At 40.2% G+C, this 22792-nt stretch overlaps 1 protein-coding gene across 2 annotated transcripts in view; it reads left to right on the forward strand.

Moving 5' to 3' along the window:
- Nucleotides 1-22792, forward strand: part of LOC140486423 (interleukin-10 receptor subunit beta-like) — a 64609-nt gene that overhangs the window by 22849 nt on the left and 18968 nt on the right. Inside the window, exons 2-7 of one of the 2 annotated variants that reach the window (XM_072585533.1) lie at nt 3465-3582; nt 9158-9315; nt 15827-15938; nt 18671-18858; nt 20328-20491; nt 22429-22576. In XM_072585533.1, the coding sequence (XP_072441634.1) occupies nt 3465-3582; nt 9158-9315; nt 15827-15938; nt 18671-18858; nt 20328-20491; nt 22429-22576 (888 nt within the window). The remainder of the gene's footprint in view (nt 1-3464; nt 3583-9157; nt 9316-15826; nt 15939-18670; nt 18859-20327; nt 20492-22428; nt 22577-22792) is intronic. The other variant, XM_072585534.1, reaches the window with a different exon arrangement.

A 22792-nucleotide genomic window follows, 5' to 3' on the forward strand; every position in this document is an offset into this window, starting at 1 on the left:
TGTCGAGTCTAGATTGGAGGAGAACGGATATCTTTCAAAAATTGCGTGAATGGACTCACTGGAGTGTTCGTGTTACAATGGGTCAAATCTCGCAATTCAATTTTGAAATTTATTGAGCAATCACTTCCAACATTGGATTCTCAGCTTCAAAGCTAATTGGTAAATAACTTGCCATTTTTATTTGTTTGCAATAGGGTGAAGGGAACAAATAATCTGCTCTTTACGAATGAATATCTGAGCTGATTTCCATGTGCATTCATCTTCATTGTTTGCCATTCTCATGGTTAGGACCAAGCTCGTCAAAGCCACTTTGAAACTGAACATGGAGGTTAATCATCTCCAATGAGCAGTCATCACTGCAAGATTATGACATTTTAGAGGCTGCTTCTTTAAGCTTTCAAGGGTTACTCAACTGCCTTTCCCTACAACTAGGCAACACAAAATGTGCTTTCACTCACAACCTTGGGATGGCCCTAAAGTCAATTTACAGCCAATTAAATACTTTTGCAGTATTGTCCCTTCTTTAATGTCAAGGTACTTTGCAGGCAATTAGAGTTCAGCAAGGCCTACAGACTGCAGGATACATGGCAGTATGTTTGAGGGAAGTTGTCGGACGAGTAAACATTGGCAAGGACATCAGAAGAGCACTTTTGCCGTTCGTAAAGTGCTGTGGAATCTTTTGTGGCAGCGTCTCTTTCTGCTCCCTCAACTAAGAGCTCATCTGACAATCCAAATGCCCTCTGGTACTGCAGTGAAGTATCAGCCCTGGATAATACATTCAAATACCTGGAGTGGAGCTTGAACCTAGAACTTTCTGACTCCAAGAGGAGAGGGCGACCCCAGCTTAAAGACTGACACCTACAAGTGGTCCTGGTTGTGATATCCTGTGGTGGGAAAAGACCCTGTAGATTTTCTGTGCACCAATTGAAGAATTATGTCACTTTGAACCGCAGAGAAAAACAACAGCTGGGAGTTTCTTCATTAAAATGACACATTCCTAATAAAATGATTAGGAATATTTCCAGTTTCTTTGTACTAGGAGGAAACTGGAAAAAACAAGTCATGGCAAGACGAATTGTCACCTCCAGGGAGACTGATTATTCAAGAACTGCTGAACCATGGTTTATGTTGTAATTTTACAATGGAACAGGATGAGAAGGGACACTGCAGAGCGAATCCTGTTAGAATGGGAATTGTGCTTTGCAAAGTTGGCATTCATCTGAATCTCCCATCAGCCAACTAAGCTAACCATATTTAAATGGTTTCCTGTTAAGAGACTCATTAGTGTCAAGATATTTTAGTACTGAGAGAATTCAGTTGTGAAATCCTAACGCTTAACCACAAGAATATGTGGGCGGCACGGTGGCACAGTGGTTAGCACTGCTGCCTCACAGCGCCGGAGACCCGGGTTCAATTCCCGCCTCAGGCGACTGACTGTGTGGAGTTTGCACGTTCTCCCCGTGTCTGCGTGGGTTTCCTCCGGGTGCTCCGGTTTCCTCCCACAATCCAAAAATGTGCAGGTCAGGTGAATTGGCCATGCTAAATTGCCCGTAGTGTTAGGTAAGGGGTAGATGTAGGGGTATGGGTGGGTTGCGCTTCGGCGGGGCGGTGTGGACTTGTTGGGCTGAAGGGCCTGTTTCCACACTGTAAGTAATCTAATCTAATCTAATATATGCCCCCACACTTAGTTCACCTGAATTTCAGTACTGGGTTGGGACAGAGTTAGCAAACCTATTGGTTTTGCAAACCTGACAGAAGGGAAAGTGCCACAGATGGTCAACATTTTGTTACAGGGGAGTGGATATTAACTGGAGTCCAGCCAGCTGCTCTGGCAAGGGTTTGGAGCAACCATAGGAGCTACCATCCCCCATGGATCTTTGTAGCCAACATGTTATTGTAGTGCCAACTCATGCCAACCTATTGACTTCCACCCCACTACCCTTTGCCTCTTCACCCTCTGTGCCAACTCACTCAATATCCATCTTGGACAGACCACTGGAGCTATTCTTGGTTGAAATAAATTGAAGTTCTAAATGTCTATTGATTAATTCACTATTCAAAAGTAGAGTTCTCCTTGATTTAATTCCTGTTTACCACATTTAAGTTCCTGCAGCAAGTTATTTTTTTTTCAAAACAGGCATTTGTATACATAGCTCCCGTACAAAGACAACTAGTGGAGCTGTCAGATAAAATGTGAACTGGCAGACACCAAACCGTCCCCTCATTGTGATAATGATAGGTTGTGAAATCAATAGTGCGGAACATTTTTTCTCATGATAGCCCTTATTTATACCAATATATAGAGTGAAATAGCAAAACATATTTTTGTTTTATACCTCAAACAAATATTTTGATATAATTAGAGGACAGGAATTTATCCACTTTTCATGCACACTTATGTATACTTGTAACAATTCCTGAAGTTACCTGACCTGTCCAAATGGTGTCTTCGAACATATCCAAAAAGTTACCCTACCTCTTGAAATAACCCTGGCAGCTTTCAATTTTCTAGTAATGTAAAGCCAACAAGTCATCTTGTAGACATCCCTCTGTGAAAAGCAGGATTTCTTTGAAGGCACCTGCGCTTTGATCTATGTAACTGCTTCCATGCACCACAAATGTGCAAAGTTCAACCTGACCCATTCCCCTCCTGATGATGTTGGGTGCCACATTCAGGAGTGGGACTTCCAGAGTTGGGGGTCTGATGCAGTTTTGATTATGAATAGTATGAATATTTGAACTGTAGCGTGGAGTGGATATCTCCACCTAGCTCATGCTAGAATAGTTCTCTAGCAAAGGAGCAGTCTTGGTCATGTCAATGTTTAGTACTATTTAAACAAAGACAGCTGTCTATTGAGTATTTTAATTTGCAAAGTATACAAATTTCACATAACCTAAAAGTAACCTCTAATAATAAAAACCGATGATCTTTCCACTGAAAGTCTTTGTTTGTTGTTCACAAGCTAAAATGGATTTGAGTTTCACTGAATATGTACCTCGAAGTGTCACCTTTGAGGAAATGAGGGATAAATTTAAGCCCAGGGTGTAAGTGAGACTTCCTATTGGCTGTGTTAAAATGTAAAATTACTACTGGTCCTTGAAGTAATGCCACAGAGGCTGATATCTCATCATCAAGTCACCTTTTATTTACACATGGAGAATCCTTGATACTGATCCAGCTCCCTCAGAGTTAGCTATCAGAGTGAACAGGATGTCTGGCACTGCCGTTATTATCTGGCTGCCATGGCTCCCTGATTGGGGTTGTTAAACTGGTCCAATCAGGGAACTCATATTCTATGTGGTCCACCTGGCTGATCTCATTACAATCACAACCGATCTAAACACATGGAATTATGCCTACTCAGAAATTTATATTTGCAAGTTTGCATATCTAGCTTTTTTTTAAAGTAAAAACTAATTTCTTCATGATTAAAGTTATTTTAATATCATTTCTGTTTCTGTAGTATTCGGACAGATCCCAGAACCACAAAACGTGCAAATTGGTTTTGTCGATTCAAAGCGTATCCTCAAATGGGACTCTGTATTTTATCAAGGCAATTTAGTAACATACTCTGTTCAAAGGTAAGACACTGCATTTTAATTCAGGACAAAAAATGAGGAAACTATATTGTCTGTATCCTTATTATTCACTTCCCAATTATCCTGGAGTAATTTTCATTGAATATGCCCTTGTATGATATGGTGCTAGATTGCAGAGCACACTTACATTTATGTGATTATGACATAAATCAATGTCACAGTTCCCAAAAAATTAAGTTATGGTTTTTGTTCCATACTTAAGATATTGATATGCCCTAAGTGCGAGTGATTAACTTATGGATACTTACTCATCCAGTTTCCATAACTCACCATTGGCTTATGTCAGTTATAGTTAGTAACGAAGATTCTACTTGAAGTGTTTAGCAATAAAAGGCCCTTCAGAACAATTTCACAGACAAGAAATTTAAATAATTTTTCTAAACTGATCCCTGCACTGTTTTTAATGAATGCTGCATATTCAGTCCTGGGCTGAATAGGCTGGGGCTGTTTTCCCAGGAGCGTCGGAGACTGAAGGGTGACCTTATAGAGGTTTATAAAATCATGATGGGCACGAATAGGATAAATAGACAAATCTTTTTGCTGGGGTGTGGGAGTCCAGAACCAGAGGGTTTAGAGTGAGAGGGAAAAGATATAAAAGAGACCTAAGGGGCAACCTTTTCACGCACAGAGTGGTGCATGTTATGAGCTGTCAGAGAATATGGTGGAGGCTGGTACAATTGCAGCATTTAAAAAGCATCTGGATGGGTATACGAATTGGAAGGGTTTAGAGAGATATGGCCCAAGTGCTGGCAAATGGGACTAGATTATGTTGGGATATCTGGTCGGCAGGGCAAGTTGGACCAGACGGTCTGTTTCCGTGCTGTACATCTCTATGACTCTACATTGTCTAAAGATAATTGACCATGTGCAGTTATATATGTTTAATTACTTTCTATCCAAATTTCCTTTTGAAAATGCATTTACTCTCCTTGCAGTATTTAACAATGATGATTAACATTCAGATAACAACATGCAGAGGGATGTTGAAGAAGAGAAATATCAGGCCAGTCGTATAGTGTATATAAATATACAGTCACTCGGTGTTAAGGAATGAGTTCCAGGACTATTTCAAGGAAGTGATTTGGCTAATAAAGTGCAAGGGTTTAACTCAGACAGGTGCAACAATTGACAGAACATTGAAGATGTGTAGGAATATAAAGTTCATTTGACCAATTCCAAGAAAAACGCATCAATTCATTCTGTAATGTTAACGTAGTATTTGCTACAGTTTAGAAAGTAAGTAATTGTGAAATGGGACCTGCAGACCTATGAAGAGAGATCCCATAAAGAGAAATCAGATGAAGCACATGTTAAGAATAGGTAAGTAATTTGGAGCTGAAGAAACTGTTCAAAAGCGGTATTATTGCAAAAGGTATGGTTCAGGTCAGTTAGCCCCCATTTGAATAAATTTTGTACACAGGGTAAAAGATATCAATATAGCCCCGGACCTTCCTGTAGCTTTCTCATATATGCTTCAGGAATCATTGTCTTGGAGGAACATTGATTTTGGTAAAACTGAGTCCAAATTTAGTTACTGTGAGGATATGACTTACTAAGCTGCTGTAGTTCTTGTGCTAATCCTCCTCTCCACCTCCAGCCTGCCTCCTCCACCCTCCCAACAGTTTCATGTAGTGTATTCTGACCAATGATAATGATATATCCATTATAAATGTCTAATTTGGGATGCTGTGTGACTCAAATGTGCTAAATGTTCCCATGAATTTACCATTCATGTCCTTCTTGGTCGAAAAGACAAATGGGATAAATGTCTAAGTGATTAGAATCAGAAAGAGTATAAGAACCCCCAGTAGAATTAAATTTTCTCTGTATTTGCTTTATGGAATCAGCTGACAGATATTACGCATTTAGTTTGAACAGGTTTCTCTTTCTGTCCAATTCCAATACAAGACATGGATCAAAAATCAAATTCTTGGATGTAGGATATTTGATTAACATGGTACTCTATAAAATACAAGTTCATAAGGTTTGTTCCTGAGTTTATTGACACTGCAGTCATAATGGGAGAGGGACAAAATAAAAGCGTGCAGTGCTGTAAATTAGATGAGTTCTGGGAATATTGGCTTTGTTCCCAGAAGGAAGTCTACAATCAATAAGATCTGAGATAGGAAAAATGTACATCTGCCTGATACACTTACTCTGTTTACACATGAAGTTAGGACTGGCAAACAACTCCTTTCCAACCTGTGATCTGGATGCAAACAGGAAACCAGTGTTCACATGTATGAAGGATTCAGATGTGATTCATTGGGGTATCCAAACTGGGCACAGGACCTAGAAAACCTCAAAATTGTCTCTGCTTTATTTTCCTTTTTCATGTATACCCAGAATGTAGGTATCATCTAGGGTATGACTATTTAAATATTCCTCCTGGCTTGCTCTGAGAGTTTGGTTTCGGGTTTCCTCCTTGAATTACTTGTGGTGCTGCTCCCGCAATGTCTCATCAAAAGCTCTAACTATGTATGATGGCTTTTTAATAAACAAGGGGACATGACTTCTAAACGTTTGGGAGTTGGGCGAGCAAGAGAACAAAATATAGAATCCTTACAGTACAGAGAGAGGCCATTCGGCACATCAATTCTGCACCGACCCTCTAACCAGCATGCCATCCTCCCCACTCCACATTGCCCATGGCTAACCCACCTAGCCTGCACATCCCTGGACACTATGGGGTAATTTAGCATGGCCAATCCACCTAACTTATACATCTTTGGACTGTAGGAGGAAACCGGAGCATCGGGAAGAAATGCACATAGACACAGGGAAAATGTACAAACTCCACACAGTCAGCCAAGGCTAGAATTGAACCTGGGTCCCTGGTGCTGTGAGGCAGCAGTGCTAATGTGGAAGCGAACAAGACATGAGGCTTTCAGTGCAAATATGCCGCTGAGCTTTGAAGTTACAGAAGGATTGTGCTGTTGTTCTTAGAGAGAGTGAGGTGTGAGGGAATGTGGAGTGGGTGTTTCACAGAGTATAAAGAAATGGTTTCATGCAGAATGGGCTTTCAAAGTGAACAGGGAGTGGAATTTTCACAAAATACTTCAGACAAAAGAGAGAAGTTACGTTAGTGATGGGAGTTGGCAGGAGTCTTGTGTGGGATTTTCCATTCTAATTTCCCAGATTTGTACATCTTACAAGTCTGTAGCTTATGTAGGTAATTTGTAGAACTTCATTTGACCCAGTGAGATTAGATTATCCAGCAAATACACAAATTCTGCCTGTAAACCTCTCACCTGGTGTGTCTGCCTTATTTACAGTTCTCGAGGTTTTCATCATACTTGACTCAGGCCATGGGGAAGCTTGTGCTTTTTCAAAGGAAGCTTTGCTGGAGAAACCTTTGTTCAGTCTTATTAGCCGGAATGCAGGGAGAATGAATCATTTAAAAAAAGTAGAAATGAAATATTAAATAAACATATAATACAGGAGCAGGAGCAAGTTATTCAGCCCTTTTGAGCATGCTCTGTCATTTAATATGATCACGTCTGATCATCCAACTCAGAACATTGTTTTTATTTTCTCTCTGTTTTGATCTCTTTAGTCCTAAGAAAGATATCTACCCCTTTGTTGAAAGTTTTAAATGTTTTGCCTTCAATATCATCCAGTGGCAGAGAACTCCACAGTCTCACCACTCTCTCGGTAAAGAAATTTCTTCTTATCTCGGTCCTAAAAGGTCTATTTCTTATCCTTAGACTATGACTCTGGTCTGCCCAGTCATCAAGAACAATCCTTCCTGCATCTACCCTGCCTAATCCTGTTGGAATTTTATAGGTTTCTATGAGACACCCCTCATTCTTCTAAACTGTGGTGAATTTAGCCCTAATAGATCCAATCTTTCCCTGTATGTCTGTACCACCATCCCAGGAATCAATCTGGTAAATCTTCTTTGCATTCTCTGTATAGGCAGAACATCTCAGATAAGGAGACCTAAATCTTACATAATACTTCAGGTGTGGCCTTACCAGTGCCCTGTACAGTTGCAGCAAGATATTCCTGCTCTTGTACTCAAATCCTGTCACTATTAAAGCCAACAAAGCATTTGCCTCCTTCACTGCCTGCTGCAGCCACATGCTTACTTTCAGCAACTGGTGTATGAAGACACCCAGGTGTCATTGCACCACCCCTTCCCCAATGTATCACCACTCAGAAAATAACGTGCTACCTGCTTTTGCTATCAAAATAGATAACCTCATATTTACCTGCTTTATGCTGCATCTGCCATGTGCTTGCCCATGCACTTAACATGTGCGAATTGCACGGAAGCTTCTTTGCATCCTCCTCACTGTGTACCTTCCATCAGGTTTTGTGTCATCTGCAAATTTGGAAATATGCCACGTTGTGTCTGCGTTGATATCATGAATATGTATTTTAGATAGCCAGGGTCCAAGCAGTGATCCCTGTGGTACCCCAGAAAACATCTTCTTTATTACTAGTACTCTTTGTTTTTTGTCTGCCAACCAATTCCCAATCTATTTTAGTGCACAAACTTGAAACCTGTGCAATTTAATTTTGCATGTTAATCTCTTTTGTGTGACCTTGTCAAAAGCCTTTTGAAAATCCAAATTAACCATATCAAGTGGCTCCCCTTTATCCACTTTCCTTATTACTAGGTACCCTGTAACCATGCAGGCTAATAGAACTTTCAGCCCAAAGGGTATTTCAGCTCACAGCACTCTGTGAAGGCAACAGTCAAGTTGTTCCTCTTCTACTCAGACCTGTATAATTATTCACTTTGCTAATATTTATCAATTTCCTTTTGAAAAAACTACTTTGGATTCTACTTTCATCAATACTTCCTAATAAAAAAGTATTAGGTATAAAAAAAGCCTCATCTTTTTCTTCTGGTGAAATCATTAAAACGTTATGTCTGTCAGTTATTAATTACACTGATCATTGGAAAAAGCTTTTCTCTCCACTTTCTTCAGATAGTTTCCGATGAACCTGTTCATTGGTGTTAAGCTTCTGGAGCAGGTGGGACACAAACCCAGGCCTCCTGACTCAGAGGTAGGGACATTACCATGGCACCACAAGAATCCCTCTTCTCTACTGATTTTATGAAAAACAGGAAATGATAATATTGAACATCTGTAGCAGAACTCTTAATGTTCCCTGTTGTGTTGAAAGGAGCACTACCTTCATTAGGCTATATAGCTATAGCATTCAATAAGTGTGGCACTGGAAAAGCATAGCTGGTCAGGCAGCATCTGAGGAGCAGGCATAAGCTCTTCAGCAGGAATTCCTGAAGGACTTATTCACAAAACATCAACTCTCCTGCCCCTCAGATGCTGCCTGATGGGCTGTGCTTTTCAAGCACCACACTTTTTTGACTCTGATTTCCAGCATCTGCAGTCCTCACTTTCTCCTATATAGCTATAGCAACTGATCCTGATATCTTTTCTGCACTTTCCCCATGGCCTTGATTCCCTGCCTATTGTAGGGCACCCAAAAGTAACCCCTAAATAATTTTACCTTCTCTTTGGAACAGATTCATATGCTCTTCACTTGTGTCAATGTCTTTTCTGTCGTAACCTACTTTTTCTAGAACTTTCGAAAGCAATGACAATCGAAGTTGGCTGGACGTGCATAACTGTATGCTGACCACTGAAACAAGATGTAATTTGTTGAACGATGTCAATGTGACTTGCAACCTAAGAGTGAGAGCAGAACATGGAAATGAAACCTCAAACTGGGTTGAAGCAGGTAAGAAATACACTTCCATCAGTAACGTTTTCTATGTTGTTTCTCGACTAGTTCTGCTTTTCATACACTGAAACTTCAAATTGAACACTAGGAATTTCTCATGCTCTATGACAACAGTATTGAATTGGATTTGTGTTACTGTGTCATAGAGACAGTAAGGGCTCCATAAGAGCTGTTGTGACATAGTGATAGTGTCCTGACTTCTAAGCCAGGAGGCCTTGGTTCAGGTCCCACCTGTTCCAGAGGAGTTTGACAACATCTCTGAACAGGTTAATTCAAAAGTATCTGTAAAGGCCCAGGTTCAGTTCTTGAATTCTAGTACTATGAATTCAGAAAGCCCTAATGAGGAAGCCCCATATTCAGCCAGAAGGATGCCTGTTTGTAAATGGGATATTTTGCCTTCTGTGTTGGAATATTTGAAATTACGTACAATGAATAGACATTGAAGCAACTAGCAGAAGATTGTCAGCAATCATGGAATTGTGCATCAGCAACTATTACAGAGTTACACTGAATAAACGGCTCAACAAGTATTTAGTGGTAATGCTGGTATTTGTGCTTCATTTGAACTTCCTCTTATCTTTCTTAATCTATTTCTAACAGCATAAACCTCTAATCCATTCTCCATCATATACTGGTTGAGCTTCTCTTTGAAGGCATCTGTACTATTTTCTTCAACAATACCCTGTAGTGAATTTAGATTGTCACCTGTCTCTGGCTAAATTTCCCATTTACTCTCTTGATGACTTCTTGAATAGGGCAGCCCCATGGCTCAGTGGTTAGCACTACTGCCTCAGCGCCAAGGACCATGGGTGACTTTGCAAACTCCACACAAACATTCTCCCTGTGCCTGCATGGGTTTGTACTGGTTTTCTCCCACAGTCCAAAGATGTGCAGATTAAGTGGATGGGCCATGCTTAATTGCCCCTTAGTGTCCAGAGATGTGCAGGCTGATTGGATTAGCCATGGGAAATGCAGAGTTACAAGGATTGGGTAGGGGGATAGGTCTGGGTGTGATGTTGTTCAGAGGATCAGTGTGGACTCAATGGGCTGAATGACCTGCTTCAACACAATAGGGACTCTATGACTATCTTATATTGATGGCCTTTAGAACATAGAACAATACACCGCAGAACAGGCCTTTCGGCCCTCGATGTTGCACTGACCTGTGAACGTTAGATTTACTCATCCCCACAAATGGAAAGATTCTCTCAGTGTGACTTCAATTAAAACTTCTCACAATTTTAAAGCATCTATTGAATTAAGGAGAATCCAAAGGGTTTTTACAAATATATTAAGGACAAAGGGTAACTAGGGAGAGAATAGGGCCCCTCAAAGATCAGCAAGGCGGCCTTTGTGTGTAGCCACAGAAAATGAGGGAGACACTAAATGTGCAAAAGGATATGGAAGATATAGACTGTAGGGAAATAGATAGTGACATCTTGCAAAATGTCCATATTACAGAGGAGGAAGTGCTGGATGTCTTGAAACGGGGAAAGGTGGATAAATCCCCAGGACCTGATCAGGTGTACCTAAGAACTCTGTGGGAAGCTAGAGAAGTGATTGCTGGGCCTCTTGCTGAGATATTTGTATCATCGATAGTTACAGGTGATGTGCCCAAAGACTGGAGGTTGGCAAACGTGATGCCACTGTTTAAGAAGGGCGGTAAAGACAAGCCAGGGAACTATAGACCAGTGAGCCTGACCTCAGTGGTGGGCATGTTGTTGGAGGGAATCCTGAGGGACAGAATGTACATGTATTTAGAAAGGCAAGGACTGATTCGGGATAGTAAGCATGGCTTTGTGCATGGGAAATCATGTCTCACAAACTTGATTGAGTTTTTTGAAGAAGTAACAAAGAAGATTGATGAGGGCAGAGCAGTAGATGTGATCTATATGGACTTCAGTAAGGTGTTCGACAAGGTTCCCCATGGGAGACTGATTAGCAAGGTTAGATCTCACGGAATACAGGGAGAACTAGCCATTTGGATACAGAACTGGCTCAAAGGTAGAAGACAGAGAGTGGTGATGGAGGGTTGTTTTTCAGACTGGAGGCCTGTGACCAGTGGAGTGCCACAAGGATCGGTGTTGGGTCCTCTACATTTTGTCATTTACATAAATGATTTGGATGCGAGCATAAGAGGTACAGTTAGTAAGTTTGCAGATGACACCAAAATTGGAGGTGTAGTGGACAGTGAAGAGGGTTACCTCAGATTACAACAGGATCTGGACCAGTTGGGCCAATGGACTGAGAAGTGGCAGATGGAGTTTAATTCAGATAAATGCAAAGTGCTGCATTTTGGGAAAGCAAATCTTACCAGGACTTGTACACTTACCTTAATGGTAAGGTCCTAGGGAGTGTTGCTGAACAGAGACCTTGGAGTGCAGGTTCATAGCTCCTTGAAGTGGAGTCACAGATAGATAGGATAGTGAAGAAGGCATTTGGTATGCTTTCCTTTATTCGTCAGAGTATTGAGTACATGAGTTGGGAGGTCATGTTGTGGCTGTACAGGACATTGGTTAGGCCACTTTTGGAATATTGCGTGCAGTTCTGGTCTCCTTCCTGTCGGAAAGATGTTGTGAAACTTGAAAGGGTTCAGAAAAGATTGACAAGGATGTTGCCAGCGTTGGAGGATTTGAGCTATAGGGAGAGGCTGAACAGGCTGGGGCTGTTTTCCCTAGAGCGTTGGAGGCTCAGGGGTGACCTTATAGAGGTTTACAAAGTTATGAGGGGCATGGATAGGATAAATAGACAAAGACTTTTCCCTGGGGTCCGGGAGTCCAGAACTAGAGGGCATAGGTTTAAGGTGAGAGGGGAAAGATATAAAAGAGACCCAAGGGGCAACGTTTTCATGCAGAGGGTGGTACGTGTATGGAATGAGCTGCCAGAGGAAGTGGTGGAGGCTGGTACAATTGCAACATTTGAGAGGCATTTGGATGGGTGTATGAATGGGAAGGGTTTGGAGGGATATGGGCCAGGTGCTGGCAGATGGGACTAGATCTGGTCAGCGTGGACAGGTTGGACTGAAGGGTCTGTTTCCATGCTGTACATCTCTATTACTCTATGACTGTCTGGGCAGAATCTCTTAGGGGTCTGCAGGTTGGGCCTGTACTCATTGGAGTTTGGAGGAATGAGAGGCAATCTAATTGAAACATAGAAGATACTGAAGAGACTTGACAGAGTAGATTGTGTTTTCCCTTGTGGGACAGAGGAAGTAAACTCAGAATTGGGTGTCGCCCATTGAAGCTAGAGATGAGGAGGATTTTTGTCTTTCAGAGAATAGTGAATATGTGGAAGTCTTTACCATGGAGAGCTGTTGAGGTGGGGTCATTAAATATATTCAAGGCTGAGATAGATTTTTAAACAGTCAGGGAATTAAGGATTATGGGAATAAGGCAGCAAAGTGGAGTTGAGGATTATCAGATCAGCCATGATCTCATTGAATGGTAGGGTAGGCCTGATGGGCTGAATGGCCTATGTTTGCTCTTATGTCTTAGAGTTCTATAGTAAGCCAGGACATGTATTCTAACCCTGCTTATCATCAACCTCCAACTGCTGTGCCTCATAACTGGCCAAAGAGTGATACTGCTGGATGGAACAATGCAGCTAGAACCTACACAGAGAATCATACATCCAACGAACCATGAAAAAACAAACTTTTACCAGCAGGACAAATGATTTAGGTTACTGTCAGGCCTGGCCCCCACCTTTCCTTATCCTTTCCCCGCCACTGCGCTCACTGCACTATCCTGATGTGCAGGTGGGGTGGAGGGTACTTGCTCTGTAGTGGAGTCCTTTGACACTGGAGGTTTGCCGAGACAATATCGGGAGCATTTGGGTCTGGACTGGCCAGGCATAGGTGAGGGTTTTCCTACAAAAGGCAAGCTAACCCTTCTCAGTCTGACCTTCCAAGTGTTGGAAGGGGCAGGCAGGGACAGATGCAGTGACCTGAAAAGAATGCATGGCTCCTCCTCTGGCTTGGTGCTTCCTGGCACTGCCCTGTCTCCATGTGAGGAAGGGCACCTGGACTCAGGTCAAGGCTCCCCTGCCCCACACTTACCCTTCCTTCACTCCTGACCAGCCATACCTGGGGGTGATAGTCTACAGGTGGCCATGACTCTCCGTCATTGGGGAGCTGGGGCCATTGCAGCTGCATCTGAGCAGTGACAGCTAGAGCATTCTGTAAGTCAGGCTGCTACTGCCCCTCCCTTTGTATTTGCACGAACACCCTGTTGAACTGAGACCACATGGTCCTGTTCTGCCAGTGGCTGAGCAGGTGCCTGATCTCTAACACTTCTCTCACTGTCAGTGCCTTGGGGCATTTTCTGCAGAACAATTAGTGGGAGGTCCTCAGCAGCATTCGATCCCACACCCATTTCCCTAGCAGAGCTGGTGGAGGGGTAGGGCACAGAAAACTCCCTTGTCAAAACTTCCACCTGGCCTTGAGCGCTATTGCCTGCAAAGATTGGCATTCTGCCAATATACCAAAGAGAAAGTGAGGACTTTCCTGAAGAAGGGCTTATGCCTGAAACGTCGATTCTCCTGCTCCTCGGATGCTGCCTGGCCTGCTGTGTTTTTCCAGCACCACATTTTTCAACCAATATACCGAGGACACTAGCTGCACATGTAAGACAGAAGAGCCAGAAAGCCGCTTAGCCACTGGTTACATGTGGCACCCAATGCATTGACCACCTGGTTAATGCCAGTGTTTCGTTGCAATGATGAGTGGTACTTACCAGGTGGCTGGGACATTGATATCTCTGCATATCCACAGGAGGAGACCTCACGGAGGCATCCTGGTCCTCCCCTGCGAGAGCAAGTATACTCTCCTCATATTTCATATATTCATATCTTTAGGGAAGGAAATTTGCTGTCCTTACCTTGTCTGAATTTGAATCCAGACCCACAGTACTATAGTTGACTCTTAACTGCTTTCTGAAATGGTCTAGCAAATCACTCAGTTGAAGGGCAACAAATTCTGGTCTGGCCAGTGATGCACATATCCTATGAAAGAATAAAAACAACCCAAGTTATGTGTCCATGCTTAGTTTCAATTTAATAACGTCCCCTTTAATGTCTCCTCCAGCCCTTCTCAGTATTTGCTGTTGCCCCCAGTCTAGTGTCAGAGAAATTATGTTTTTAATTCAAAAAACCTACATTGTGAACACCAATGGCTTCAGCACTACTTCTTGTGTGACTTCACTCTCCCTCTCTGATCAGCTCTCTGATTTCTGCTCTTTGCTGTTTTGAAGCCACCAGCTATCCATTTTACTAGTTGACCCTTAACCCTGCCTGTTCTGACCTTATTTGTCAATCTATTACGTGGCATCAAAGGTCTTTTCGAAATCTAAATAAATTTCATTTACCACACTACCCTTGCTTGCTCATTTTCAACTTTTCAAAGGATCCAATAAGGTTGGACAAGCAAAGGTTTCCTTTTGAAATCCATGAGGATTATGTATTTGGGTCCAGATGTTACTCTTATTTTCTTTTTTGATTCAGGACTTTGTTACTTTCCCTACCAATGATTTTAAGTTGCCTGGCCTACAGTTCCCTGGAGCTGCATTATTCCCCATCCTACATACTTTAGCATCAGATTTCTGCAACCCACCTTTTTTCAAATGATCAGTTGCTGTATATCGTAACTGTATGTCACTTAGTAGGTAGAAGTAGTAATAGACAGTGCTCGGTAAACATGAGGAGACTGTCTGATCATGTTTAGCTTCCTCTGAAAGTATTTATTCCTTCAGATTCAGAGCTGAGAATTGTTTTAAAAGTAAAGGAAGAAATCAGTTCTCCTTGTTAAGGTCATTAATGATTAGCCTATAATGTATTCAGAAGTTCCAGTCAAACTGGAAAATGAAAGACAGTTCATCAGCAGCAGCAACCACTAGCATTAAAATGGCAGATTCCCTCACTTTTGTCACAGGGTTTTCAAAGTTTACATGCTTTCACAGGTAATAGTGTGTGTGCATAGATAATGTGGCCAATTTCACTCAGGCTACTTGCAACAAGTTTTTTCTTGTGAAGATCAGGGGTGGGGGGGGTGGGGTGGGGGGGGGGGGGGCTAACTAAATTATTCTTGCATGGAGCTGGCATGAGCTTAATGGTTCGAATGGCCTCCTTTTGTACTGAAGCCATTAGTATCTAAGTTAGTTGCTCACAGAGCCATAATTAACATTACCATCCCACAGAGGTAATCCTATGTTTACTTCAAGCAAGGAAGTTATGATCTTGCCCTTAACACTGAGAAATTGCATTTCATAACAGTGCTGCAATACTAAACTCTTATGAAATGATGGCTTTCTCAATCTGAGTTCACGATGGACTGGCTGCATCTAGAATTGGAAAAACCCTAGGAGGCATGTATCTGCTACTTGCAAACACATTATTTAAACAATGATTATACTGTTTTGCACAATGCCACTTTATGTAATCAAACCTAGAGTTTTTTTTAAAAATCCTTATAATATTCTGATTTGCTCTTACTACGTCTTTTTTTATTTTGTAGTGGCTGAACCAAAAAATGTGAGAGTTGATTCTTTGAATAAAAAGCATGTTGTCAAATGGGAACCAGATGCTTGCCAACTTGGCTCAGTGACCTATTCTGTCCAGTACCAAGGGTAAGAGAATGGACTTTAAATTAAAGAATTTGGCTTGGTTATTGTTGTTACAAATGAACTTACACTGATGTCAAATGTGCAGTAATGATCAGAGCAAAGAGGTAGCAATCATGGTTAATCTTGGGCTTCAACTCACATATTCCTTCTTGTCCACTCCCTATATCCCTTCAGTACTTGAGAGACCAAACATCTGTATTTTATAGCCTTGGATCACAATACTACAACCAGAGCTCAATCTGGCCATAGTTCCATCCATAGCAGTTTGAAGGGTACATTTCTACTCTCTGATTCATTGTAGAATTGTAGGATGATGCAACCGAGGAGATTTCTAAAGACATCGTCAGGAATTAAGAATTTTAGCTGAGAGTGATGATTGGATAGGCTGGGGTGGTTTACCTTGGAACAAGAGGAGGCTAAGGGATAATTTAATTGTTGTATAAAACTAAGAGGGGCCCAGATGAGGTGATAGGAAAGTATAATTTTTCTGAGAATATGAAGTTGATAACTCATATATTTAAATTAATTGACAGAATTATTCGAAGTTAGTTGAAACAAATATTTTCACCTAGTGGGTGAGCTGATCTTGCATTTATTCCCTCAAAGGTTGGTAGAGGCAGAAAGACTAAATTAATTGCAAAATGCTCGGATTTGAAGAGCCATGAGTTGGAAAGTGAGATTAAACAGGATAGCTCTTTTCTCAGCTGACAGAAATTGGCCCTCCTTCAGCACTGTACATTTGTTGTGTAGGCTGACATATATGAGGCACTGGATTCCCTGGTCCCCTCCCCCCACCCGCCTCCCCCCATTCTCACACAGCTAAAGATCAGAGGGGAGTATTAGTTCATGGGCAAATCTTCCTCTTACATGTAGATTGTGGAGAAACAACATGTTGCAGGTGTTGAAAATCTGAACTGAGACTATGAACTGCTGAATTTGCTCAGCAGGTCAAGCAACTTCTGTAGAGAGAAACAGAGTTAAATGTCAGGATAATTACCTTACATGACCAGTTCATCACATTGTCTAGCTTTGTTCAATGTTGCCTGCTTCTTGGACTGTTGCCAGGGCAAATTCCAAGCAGCAAGTATTCTAAGCATTTCCTTTGTGATTCACAAGAACATTTTCTGAGTGTGTAATTTTTCATATAGTCATCAACTATACTATGTGCTTCTTGTGCCAGTTGAGGAACTGTCCCACAGTCAGAGTTACATTTAGTTTCTTTAGTGCTATGTGGAGTGATTTTCTCCAGTCAGATTCAATGCTTTACAATTCTCATTGCTATTTTTAGTCTTATTGATTTCCTGTGGTATTATACGTTATTATACATTATATTAAACAAATCTATTATATATCACCTCTATTTTTAACTATTTCTTCATATTTTGCTTGCAATCTTCATTTTGCTTTTGTATTTAATTATCTTTCTTTAAAGACATCTTTTATTGCTTTGGATATTTTTAAAAATTAAATTATTAATATACTGACAATTGTGTGTTTAAGTTTGGTTTTAAGTTTTGATGGAAAATTCCATTACACACTTCCCCACATTATTAGAATATTCTGGGAACTGTGTTGGTTATAAATTTAGAAATGCTTATCAAAGTATTGAAATAATGTCTTTGAATGCCCATGTAATTGTGGAAGTGGTTTGTGCTCCCTGTTGTTTGAGAGATCCATCATGTAAAATCTGTTGGAGTTCTGACATTAAACAGGCAAGGAATATGTACTTATTTTGCATGTGACTAACTGAACAAAGTTGTTCCTTTTATAATACTTAATTTAGTACCAGTATTGATTGACGTTGTGGTCCTTAGCGAAATAATGTTGAACTTCTTTGATTTTTATGTTGTGTTTGGATACTCTCTGAGATTAAAGAAAGAGAGCGTAGAGACAGACCTGAATTGATTATGATTGGTGCTATTGCACAATTTATCTCAAATTCATTTCTGTATTGTTTATAAATACTGACTTAGTTTATTTTCATTATTTATGGAATAGTATTGCTCAAATGTTTAAGCATTCATGTTATAATTACCTCTCACAGTAATCCCAGATTACAGTACCAATTAACAAGCAGGAGGACTTGTCTGAAATGAATTAAAAGGCCTGGAATTTACAGTTCTAAGAATTGTGATGCATTCTGCATTAACTGCTACTGAATACCAGGAAGTCCTGTTAATTTTCTGTAGTATGAGCTCTGTGGTACACAAATCCAGAATTTGTGATGCATCAATGAATACTGCTCCTGAGAGTTCACTGCTTCTAACGGCGAAATGGGACCAGCTGAAATTTGGGCAGATTGCTCAATAATTAAGAGCTACCACCCACTAGAAAATTTATTCTTGGTGTTTCCGGGCATTAAGGAGGCTTCTGTCATTTTGCAAATACTTACTGAAAAGATGCACACCAGAAAATATCTTCTAAGTTTTAAATTGAATTGATTTACTGACAACACTATTATACTTGTTAAATCTAGTGATTTATAGTGCTATTTCATTTGTTTTAATGTAAGTTTCCTTTTAAACAACTCAGTTAAATCATATTAAAAAGGTAAATTCAGTTTTTTTTAGTTTGATTTATCCGATTGTTTAACTGATAGCAAAATACAGGTCACCATGTCCACTCTTGACTTAGCTGCTTTCTACAGAAGATAAGGTTCCTTCTTAACATTGATTAACTTGTTATGGTATCACCTTTTAGTCAATCTTCACAATTCAAACTTTTACTTTCTCCAGAAATTATGAAAGATTGCACAATGAAAGTTGGTCAGAAGCACAGAACTGTACACGTATTACTGAAACGGATTGTGATTTGTGGGACAGTTTGGCTTTCTACGCAAAGTATTTTCTAAGAGTGAGAGCAGAACTTGGAAGTGCAACATCACCTTGGGTTGAAATACCAGCCTTTTATCCATATAAAGACAGTAAGAAATTTATTTATATTCAGGATGTTTGTTTGAACACTTTTGCCTTCCGTACCTTTAAACTTTTTAACATATTCAAATGATTAGCTGCCTTGTTCTGATAGGTATTTGATTGCAACCACAAAATTGCAGACACTATATCTTAAAATAGAAAAGCATACTTATGATGGATTTCTTGCTGTCAGGGTGTCCAAAATTATTTACAGCTTATTGAAGCCTTTTTTAAAATGTAATTACTGCTGTAATTTGGAAAATGTGGCATCAATTTGCACACAGCAAGGTGTCACAGGCAGCAGTGTGACAATGAGCTGATAATCCAGCTCAGAACATGCATATTGACCAAACTCCAAGGTGATCTCTCTGCTCTTCTATGTGGGACACCATGGGACAACTACCTGAAAGGACAGTAAGGACCTCAGTTGTAGATCTGTTCTGCAAGATGGCATTTACAAGGGTGCAGTACTCCTTTGTCAGCTTGGGCTTTGTGCACAGTCTGTCTGGAATGGGCTGTGAATCCAGCACTCACTGAACCATAATAAGTTGAAGTGACTGATTGAACCGTTTGTTACTTAGTTAGAAATTTACTTATTTAGTGAGCTGTAGCAACTTTGGTTGCCCCCGCATCCCTCATTCACTGTCCTCTCCATCCCACACCCCAATAACAAGAGTAGAGATACTAATTTCATTCTCTGGAGTTAGAGGAACATTTTTATTCCTAGTCCAATTGCAGGTAGTCTGATCTGGTTTTTGTCTATTATGCCTGACACTTTTGGAGAGCTGATTGTTTAAGACAGATAGGCTGGGACCTTTTTCCTTGGAGTATAGGAGATTGAGGGGTGACCTCAAAGATGAGATAAAATGAGGAGAGGCACAGATAAGGTAGATAGCAGACATTTTCCCCGTGGTAGGGGAGTCTAAGACTAGAGGGTATAGGTCTAAGGTGAGAGAGGAGAGATATAAAAAGGTAAAAAGGTCCAGAGGAGCAATTTTTCACCCAGTGAATATCTGGAATAGGCTGCTGGAGGTAGTGGTGGAAGTGAGTACAATTTTGTCATTTAAGAAATATTTAGACAGGTACGTAGTTGGAATAGGTACAGAGAACTATAGGCCAAATGCAGGCAACTGGGACCAGTTTAAATTGTGAAAAGTGGGTGGCATGGACCAGTTGGGCCAAAGGCCTGTTTTTAAACTGGACACCTCTATTACTCTATGACCTCAGAAATGATGTTTGGCTGCTTTGTTAGATACGGAACAGCTGATTATGCCCTTAGAACCTCAAACTATGCTCTTCAGTGGGTCTACAGGATAGGACTGGAAAAATATAAAGGAGAAAGTAAAAAACAGTGACACTTTAAGCCAGAATCCTTCAACTGCCAATCAATCAGGTTTTTAACACAGTATAAATTATGAATCTTGTTGAAATGTAAACCACTGGATCTCTGACAATGTGCACTGTCTTGAAATTATAGCTGTGTTTGGGCCTCCATCAGTTGATGTGTTGTCCGAGGCAGGTTTACTCCATGTCGCTATTAAAGGGCCATTCACTGAAAATGAACACCCTCTGAGCAATGATTATGAGGATTTTGCTTACCATATATTCTATTGGAAAGAGAATGAAGATGGAAATGTAAAAGTAAGTTTTTTTTAGCATTTCTTTGGCACCGGTATTAAGAAATGTTGATTATTAGAATTCAGCATTCAGCCTGGCAATTTTCATACCAGCTTCAATGCTCCACAGTAGCTTCATTTCATCCTTTCAATATGTTCTTCCTGTGCTTTCTTCTTCATTTGTTTTATCCAGAACTAAGTTCTTAATTTAAACAAAGACAATTATGTACATGTAAGGGTCTAGAATGCTGAGACTACTTCGGGAAATTAAAAGCAATGGTGCATATTTAGAGAAATAATTCACAATTAATTCTCAGTTAGCATGCGTTTCCATGAGGAATAAAAATTTAATGAGAAAAGTGGTCCAACCATAATTCGCCAGAGAAGTTGGCTTAAGACGTGTCCGATGTTGTCAGGAAGAGCAGTAAGCCTGAGAACTGGGAGGTTTTAGAAATCAGCAAAGGATGATCAAGAAAAAGAGAAAAAGCAGAACTTGAGAGTAAACTAGAAAGAAAGATAAATATGATCTTCTGCAAGAATCTAAAATGGAAAAGAATAGCAAAAGTAAAAATTAAGCTCTTTAAAAGAAAAGAGAAATTATATTGGGAAATAAGGAAACCATAGCAATGTCAAACAAGTATTAGTATCTGACTTCACATTTGAAGGATACAAAAATATTGAAAGAGGAACCAAGGGCTTGGGGAACTTAGAATAATTGTACTGGAGAACTTAGAGAAACTGTACTGGAGGAATTAATGTGACTAAAGGTAAACAAAATGTTCCATGGGTCTAGGATTTTTAAAGGTAAGTGCAGGGCTCATGGATGCATTAGGTGCATCTTCCAGGCTTCTCTAATCTCTAGAATTGTCTCTACAGATTTGAAGGTGCCAAATGTAATCCCACAGAACAGAGAGAAGAAACAGGAAAATTTAGGCTTGTTATCCTGACATAAACAGTAAGGAGCAAGTTGGAATTATTAGGTAACCAGGCACTAAAAATAATCACAATGCGATTAAGTAGGTTCAACATGGTTTATGATAGAGAAACTATGATTGACAGATCTGCCAAGAGATTTTTCAATGTGTAACTTAGTGAGGTAAACAGGGAGGACTCAATGAATATAAATTGTTTGCATTTTAAAAGGACACTCAATAAAGTATAAATGGGTGCATTCTCCCCAATGCTTCCACAAATCAGTCTGTTTGCTATCCAATCAACATTCCGTTCATGCAGCATAAATATTGGTTTTCCCCTTGAATTGGCATTCTTGTGAAACATCCTGATGAATGCAAGACAATATATTGTGACTAAATATTTCTTTCAGAAATACTTAAAATGTTATATCTTCCAATATCTCTGAAAAGACTGTTGTGAGAAAGAGTTATATTGGGCTGAAAATGTGTTTACAGAGGATCCTCGATTTTCCGACATTCGATGATCCGAATTTCAGATTATCCGGACAAGATCGCAAGGTCCTGATGCTTAGCTAAACTGTGTTAGCCGGTATTCAATTATCCAAACATTGGATTATTTGAACAAAATACTTCCCGCTCATGTCATTCAGATATTCAAGGTTCCTCTGTACTCTCTTTCTCTCTCCATAGATGCTGCCAGACTTGCTGAGTTTCTCCTGCATTTTCTATTTTTCTTTCAGATTTTCAGCATCTGCAGTATTTAATTTTAACTCTCCAGATTTTTTGTCAACATCACCTTTAGCAATTTTGATGATGTTATTGGACATCAGCATTTCTTATTTTCAGTTCTCAGTATTTTTTCATTTACAGATCTCAGATTCTATTGTGACTGGTCTGTCATCAAATATTTGAATGGAATTATTTCAATGCAGATTTTATTCTGGGGTTTTGCTTGATGCAGCTAACAACTTAGCAACTATTTTCCACTCCACAAACTAATAGCTAACAAAAACTGCCAACCACTTGGCTTGTGCTTGTTATCTTTCAGATGGATAACAAATCTGTTAAAACATCAACTGTTTTGCACAATCTCCAACCATGGACCCGATACTGTTTGAAAGTACAGGCCTATTCTAAGGCGAGTTCTAAACAAGGACAGTTCAGTCCTGTGATTTGTGAAGATGTCAATGCTGATAGTAAGATTTTTACATTTATTCTTCATTATATTTGAATAATGTTAATGTTTATAATGATTAGGTTTGTTGCTTGCTGCATTCAGGAAACAAGGAAAGGTATTGCATGCTCATCAATCGATGCCAATGACACAGTTGCAGAATTTCACAGCCCAGGAGTAGTCCATTTGGCCCAATGTGCTTGTATCAGCACTTTGAAAAAGCTACCCAATTTAATCC

This window comes from Chiloscyllium punctatum, chromosome 15 (genome assembly GCF_047496795.1).
Source record: "Chiloscyllium punctatum isolate Juve2018m chromosome 15, sChiPun1.3, whole genome shotgun sequence".
Lineage (NCBI taxonomy): Eukaryota > Metazoa > Chordata > Chondrichthyes > Orectolobiformes > Hemiscylliidae > Chiloscyllium > Chiloscyllium punctatum.